At 31.7% G+C, this 7,056-nt stretch overlaps 1 protein-coding gene across 1 annotated transcript; it reads right to left on the bottom strand.

Moving 5' to 3' along the window:
* Positions 1-1,419: 1,419 nt before the first annotated feature.
* On the bottom strand, positions 1,420-5,577 carry LOC145064407 (uncharacterized). The gene is made up of 3 exons (XM_079011868.1): positions 5,462-5,577; positions 2,688-2,866; positions 1,420-2,018 (listed from the first exon to the last, which is right to left on the bottom strand). Exons 1-3 carry the CDS (start codon positions 5,575-5,577, stop codon positions 1,420-1,422), a joined length of 894 nt encoding a protein of 297 aa, XP_078867994.1.
* Positions 5,578-7,056: the final 1,479 nt, after the last annotated feature.

Genomic DNA, 7,056 nt, shown 5'->3' with positions numbered 1-7,056 from the left:
ACTATATTATCCTTGAAAATTGGCTAGTATAAAATCTAGGTAAAATCTTTTCCTAGACTATCGACCATCTTAACTCTTAGGCATAATATCATAGTTTACAATATAGGTATAGCATCATAAAGTTTCACGCTTTATATAACTATATAACTATATAACTATATATATATATATATATATATATATATATATATATATATATATATATATTGATAAAACGGTTTGATAAGCATGTATTCCGCCCCCCTCCACCCCTCCCCTTAAAACCTTGAAAATAGTAAAATGGGGCCGTGAACTCACCCTTGGTGCATAAAACCGCTGATGTAAGGTTGAATCAAGATCGAGGCTTCAGTGATCGTTAGGGTAGCGACCACTTCAAGAATTGAGAGAGAGAGAGAGAGAGAGAGAGAGAGAGAGAGTGTGTGTGTTGTAAATGTAAGGGATGCAGAAATGGAGCTATAGTTCCTGTTATTTATAGGCATGGTTTTGGGGTGCATGCATTGCAAGGATATGTGTGCGTCGCGCGTAATCATCGTGGCTCCATCCAAAAGTTACCACATGTCACTTCTCTACTTGTCCACGTCACTCGCAATCTACTCAAATCTGGTGTCAGGTTCGCGACGGGTATTGGCATGCACCTCGCGTGCACGAAATGATTTTGTAAATCATAACTCTTTCGTGCAAGCTCTGATCTAAACATTCTTTATATCTATGTGATAATATCAAAGATTACTACAGCTCTCCTTTCGGTTGTTTTAGCTAGTTTTGACTTTCATTTTTATGTCTAACAGAGATAAAAATAAATGGTTTTACAAAAATTATATCTCTCTCATACGGATCTCGTTTTTGGCGTTATTTGTCCTAAAGTTTATATCTCAAGGAGTGATACGAATCTCCTTTTTGCTCTTTTAGTTAAAACTGAATCAGTCTCTACGTACCGTTTTGACGTAATTAACTTTAATTACGAAGTTGATTTTTACTTTTTACTAATTCCATAATTCTTCCATTTGGAGTCGGATTTTTATAAATTTTATATCTTTGGGATCATGTCAACAAATATTTTCTAAATACATTAACCATTTAAAAAGAAGGTACAACTTTTAGGACGCTTATTTTTGAGCCTAGCAGTTGATTTAATCATAAATGTAACGATGTATTTGATTTTATTATGTCATAAATCAAACATTACAATAATAAGCTATTACATTTATTTTCCTTCACTCTTTTCCTAACGGTGGTTAGTGATGAGATTTTCTCGATTGTAACATGGACTCATATTAAACTTCACATATGAAATAAATAATAAGCCAATAAACATAATCATAATAATTATTTTAAAGAAAGTTCATTTGTTGTAGGAAAAACATTACATGAAAAATAAAGCATGGAAAAACAAGTTTATTAGAACAATAATAGAGATTTTTAGTTTATGTCTTCCATTTCATTGCAGAAATCAACAATAGTTAGCGGAGTGCATTCAACATTATTAATGAGGTTTGCTTCTTTTTCTTTTCCTTTAATGGACTCTTTATAAAGTTGACAAAGATGTGAAGGTGTACAATAGGTCCTTGACCAATGGCCTGTGCTACCATATCTGTAACATGAACCATTAGATTTATGTGATGTCCCAACATCATGCCTTGCCACATTGGCCTTGTGTTGTGTATAGACATTGTTTCTTTGTGAAGATTGGTAATTATTCCTTTTCTGGCCACGACCATCATTATTACCTCGTCCGCGACTAGAATTATGGTTTTGATTATGGCTTTGGTTTCGATTAAAATAGCCACAACCTCTTCCTCGATCACGCCCATGCCCACATCCACGTGTATTGTTTCGATGACCATCAGTATTTGTTGCATTTCCTTCAAGAAGTACTACTGATTCCGTTGGACGAGATTCATTGTTTTTCATCAAGAGTTCATTGTTTTGCTCTGCAACCTCGGGTTCGTAGAGTCGGGTTTCCCGTTTACCCACAACGGAGGAGCCGCCCCCACCAGGCAGGCGGCCACGGGGTAAGTCTAAAAAAGCATTTCACCGGCACTCAGCCCTTCCCCCCTTACTCCAAGAGCCAAAACAACCTTTATTCCTTCAACAGCAGTTAGGCCTAGTTTTATCTTCTCTGGTTGCTGGGAGATTTCCGATAGAGAACCAAAGAGCAGACAGGAGCAAGCCAGAGACCTATTCCATATGATAAAGCTACCCATTGAGGGAGCTTAAACCGATGTCCCTATGTGCCAGCCGTTACCTTCCTTTCAGATAGGTACTTCCCTGCGGGGCTTCGGGACATTACTACCACGGCGACTATCGCCCCGAGCCCAAAGAAGGAAAAAAACGAACGGAAGGCTTGCGACATTCAGTTCAGAACATTTTGTGAACTTATGCAACCGACATTGTTGCATCAAGGTAGTGTTTGTTGCATGAAACGTGGAGTAAGTTTTCTCCAACATATTTTCATTAGTAAGTTCTTGTCCACAATACTTGAGTTATGAACATATTCTAAACAAAGTTGAGTTGTATTCATTTACATTCTTGAAGTCTTGAAACCTCAGTGCTCTCCATTCATCTCTAGCATTTGGAAGTATAACTTCCTTTTGATGATCAAATCTTTCTTTCAAGAGATTTAATAGAATACTTGGATTAGTAATATCAAGATATTCAAATCTCAATATTTTCATCAATATGCTTACGAAGGAAAAATTGTGCTTTCTCCTTGTCTTGTGCCAAAAAATTATTAAATTCATATATAGCATTTGAGATTCCCATAGACTCAAGATGCATTTTTACATCTATCATCCATGAACCATAATTTTTCCCACTAAGTTCAAGTGCTGCAAACTCGAGCTTTGCAATGTTGGACATCTTGTAACTATAAATTTTAAACAAAATAACAATATGAAAATTAAAATCCATATATTTCAGTATGTATTGCACAAAATAGAAGCGGGAGAAGAATTATCCCATACAAGACTAAGAAATGATAAAATAAATCGGGATAAAATACATCCAATGTGAGATTGAAAATTAGGAAGCCAAGTGCTATAGTGATTATAGTTGCGAGAATCACAACTAGATGAATCACTTCGTCTTGATAACCTTAGAAAGTGAAATAATTTACTTTTTCTGTAGTAGAAAGAAATATGTAGTGATGTTACTTATATTAGAAAATATAGTCGTTGTTTTTGTCGTTTATAACCGTTGCATATATATATATATATATATATATATATATATATATATATATATAACCGTTGTGTATGTGTGTAAACAAGCATTAGTATACATAAAAATTAGTTGTATAATTTAATTATTAGTATACATAAATAAAAATTAGTTGTATGATGTAAATACATAAATAAAAGTTAGAATAAATAAATAAATAATTTTTCTTAAAACATTATTAATTTTAATAGAAGGATTGTTTTATAATAAATACAATTTTTTATTAAGTAATAGATACGTTGAATATGATAGATATGATTTCCATTTGATTAAAGTTTTGTGTTGATAACATGTTATAAATTCCATATACTTAAAGCTAAAACTAACAAAACAAAACTAAAAAATTATAAAATAAAAGATGGAGATTTTGGAAAATCTTGAATACTTAAAAAATTATATATAAGATGGTGTGATTTTTTCTTTATATGTGGTGTGTATTTATATTACAAATCATCTTTTCATACATCATAAAAATAGTAATTCAACAGGTAAAAGAAATTATCGAAGGGGTGAAAAATTTTCATTTACATTCATTCTCTAACTCAATAATATATATATATATATATATATATATATATATATATATATATATATATATATATATATATATATATATATATATATATATATATATATATATATATATATATATCACTTGAATCAAACATGGACATCATTTTCGTTGGTAAAGCCTTTCAATTATATTATAACCGCACACATGGATTCTTTTAACTCAACGACATGACTACTCATAATATTTGGTGCTGGTTCTTTTCCTTACCTTTAATGTTTTTTTTTTAAAAAAAAAAATACTGGATCATCTATGTATTGTCTTAGTCATATAAATATTTGACTTAATATATAATTTATTTAAATAATAATGCACATATAATAATAATAATAATAATAATAATAATAATAATAATAATAATAATAATAAATAAATGAAGTCTTCATAATGAAAATTCAATATATGTTTTGGTTTTATTTTATGTTTATATATATTTTTTAATTTTGCAGTTTCAAAATTAAACATTAACTTCATACGTATATAGCAAGATTCTTAATATCGGAATCTTACCCAATATCGTTTTATGTTTTGGAAGATCGTAATTGTAAGATCGGATCGAGATCAAAAGATCCGACCAAAATGGACTTATATTCAAATTTGCTTTTATGATCATGAATGTACAATATACATTATAATTTGATGTCGATTACGACATCAAGATAGAATCAACTTTAACTTTATAAACATGAATCATAATTTTTGTTGCTGCAAACCGTAAAATTTAGGAAAAAAACATCTTAATTACAAAAACGATCAGAATCATTCTGATCTACAACTAAAGGCTTTAAGATCACAAACAGAATATCATGAGCTTAATTTGCATAATGTGAGATGAAATGATGATGACCTATTAGGATTTTGCAACTTATAATGTTCGATTTCAAGTGGATTAGAAGAATTTTTTAGGCTTGACTATATAATAAAACTATAAAAGTGGGATCAGATCATATTAAGATCTTAATATCCTAAGATCTTACTATAGATTTTGCTTCAGATAGATCTCAGTGAAATCGGGATTGTTTTTGACTTGTAGGATCTTAAAATCGTAAGATCTTAACAACCACGGTATATAAACTGTTGAAAAAAAATACATTTTAGTATTTTAAATCATTACATTTTCCCCATATTTTAAAAAGTTGGATAAAATTACTTTCAAAATTTCTAGATTTATAGTCCATTAAGTAGTCTTTATTAGACAAAAAATTAATGTGAAATGGACCAAAAGCAACAACTAGGAATCTTATAAAGAAATAAAGTAGCAAGTAAATGAGTCGATGGAAAAACTTGTTTTGTATAAACTCTATATTACTTTATCATTTTTTTTTCAACATGTTTTTTATAGGAAAAGATAAAAGTTTATGTCTCAAGTTGACGTTTTATAATCAACTTTTTATTATAATAAGAATATCGTGCAACAAGTCGTGAAGACATCAATGAGTTTCTTAAAATTACTTTTTTTTTTTTTTTACTTTTACGAACACCTATATTTTATAAGATACTTAGGAAACATTAACAAAGAATTACAACGGAATAAAAAAAAGGGATTTAACATCCAAGTCACACGGCTAATACTAAATTGTTTATTACGAAAAAAAAACTAATTATAAGAATAATCAATCAAACTATCGATTAACAAATACTGTCTCACACTTTGGCCACCAAAACTAATACCATTCTTGATGTTCTAAAAAATCCACCACAGTCATGACTATAGCTTCCATTTTGCGCCTCTTATTCGAGGATAGAGTAAGAGAGTTAATCCAAGCGACAACGTCTTCAAACTCCATAAATGATCGACTAAAAATGTCACAACATCTACCAGGAAACCTTCAAAGGTTGGATTCCATGTTACAATGAATAAACATGTGGTTGTTGTCTTCCATAGCCAACACAAATGGAACAAACCACTAGGGGGACATTCAACCATTTGGCGTTCAAATTTAATCGTGTTGGAAGTCTATTTAACCGATATTGACGATATAGTATGTCAACTTTACGAGGAATATACTTATTCCACTTTGTAATGTGGAATCCAACGGGAAGAGTAGTTTCATCAATAACTCTGCGTGCTTTCGCAACTGTGAAAACATCAATGCCACCCGAGTCTCAATTCCACATATCTCTTAAATCCGAGAAGGTGTACTCCAGAATAATTGAATGTAAATGTTGCAAGTGAGAGAAACTTGTACCCTCTTTGGTAGGCCTGGGTCAATTCCAAAACCAAGTTTTCCCATTCCACCTCTGGGGTAATGTTGCAGTGTTTATTTGTCTCCAACATAAAGATTCTAGGAAACTGATCATCAATAAGTATTGTCCAATCCAATGATCCTTCTAAAACAGAGTAAATGCCCTATCCCTAACTCTCACTTGGAAATAATTTCTCAGAATTACTGTCGCGTCATGAAACCGATTTATTCATTGTTGTTTCAACTATTTTATGCCAAACACTTCTTTGTAAACCTGAGTCGGTACTCCAACCAAGACCACCATCTCTACCATGTATTGATTTCATCACATTAACCCCATAGAGCTCTATTATCGGTTAAGAACCTCCACTTCCACTTAAAAATCATAGCTTTGTTTAACACCTCTAAAGAACCAATATCTAAGCCACCTTTTAGTTTACTTGCTAAGATCATATCCTACTTGATCCAGTATAACTTTCAGTCCCCAAAAGAACCCCGGTCTCACATTCCCTAAAAATTCGTTCACGACTCCATGCGTGCAAAATAAGGACAAATAAAATATACCTAAGGAACCCAAAATAGACTTTAAGATAATAAAACGACCACCAATAGATAGTAACTGAAGCTGCCAGAAATCAAGTTTCTTTTAAAAGTTGTCAATGATAAACTTCCACCCAGAGAATATGCACATAATCTCACCAACCGAAAGACCCACATCAGTAAAAGGAAACTTCTCATTCTTACATCATGTACTGACATCAAATTGATCGACCTCCAAATGAGAGACTCAAACTCCAAACAAGTTCGATTTATGGAGATTTGTAAGTCCCCAATCTGCTTGTGTATCAATCAGATCCAATTGATGGTGCGGAATCAGAATCAATTAGATGATGCCGGATCAAAATAGAGAAGAAGTAGATGAAGAATAATATGAATCTTCAATGTATTGATGAATGGAATGATGCTCCTTTACATGAGATTCACACACACACACTTAAGCTCCTTCCTCTCTCTCTTGGCCGTACACTTTTCTACCACTCCTCACCCCTTACACCTATATATATATATATATATATATAT

Source organism: Lactuca serriola, chromosome 7 (genome assembly GCF_051521515.1).
Source record: "Lactuca serriola cultivar US96UC23 chromosome 7, Lser_US96UC23_V15, whole genome shotgun sequence".
Lineage (NCBI taxonomy): Eukaryota > Viridiplantae > Streptophyta > Magnoliopsida > Asterales > Asteraceae > Lactuca > Lactuca serriola.
Note: the sequence above shows the minus strand (reverse complement) of the source record. Positions and strands in the feature narration are given on the sequence as shown.

What these genes read in the sequence shown, in the direction of transcription:
- LOC145064407 (XM_079011868.1), bottom strand. Translation starts at nt 5,577, where the DNA reads ATGGAGTTTGAAGACGTTGTCGCTTGGATTAACTCTCTTACTCTATCC. An exon ending in TTTTTAGAACATCAAGAATG is followed by an intron (nt 2,867 to 5,461) that starts GTATTAGTTTTG and finishes TAAAATTTATAG; the next exon opens with TTACAAGATGTCCAACATTG. An exon ending in GAAAGCACAATTTTTCCTTC is followed by an intron (nt 2,019 to 2,687) that starts GTAAGCATATTG and finishes ATGCTTTTTTAG; the next exon opens with ACTTACCCCGTGGCCGCCTG.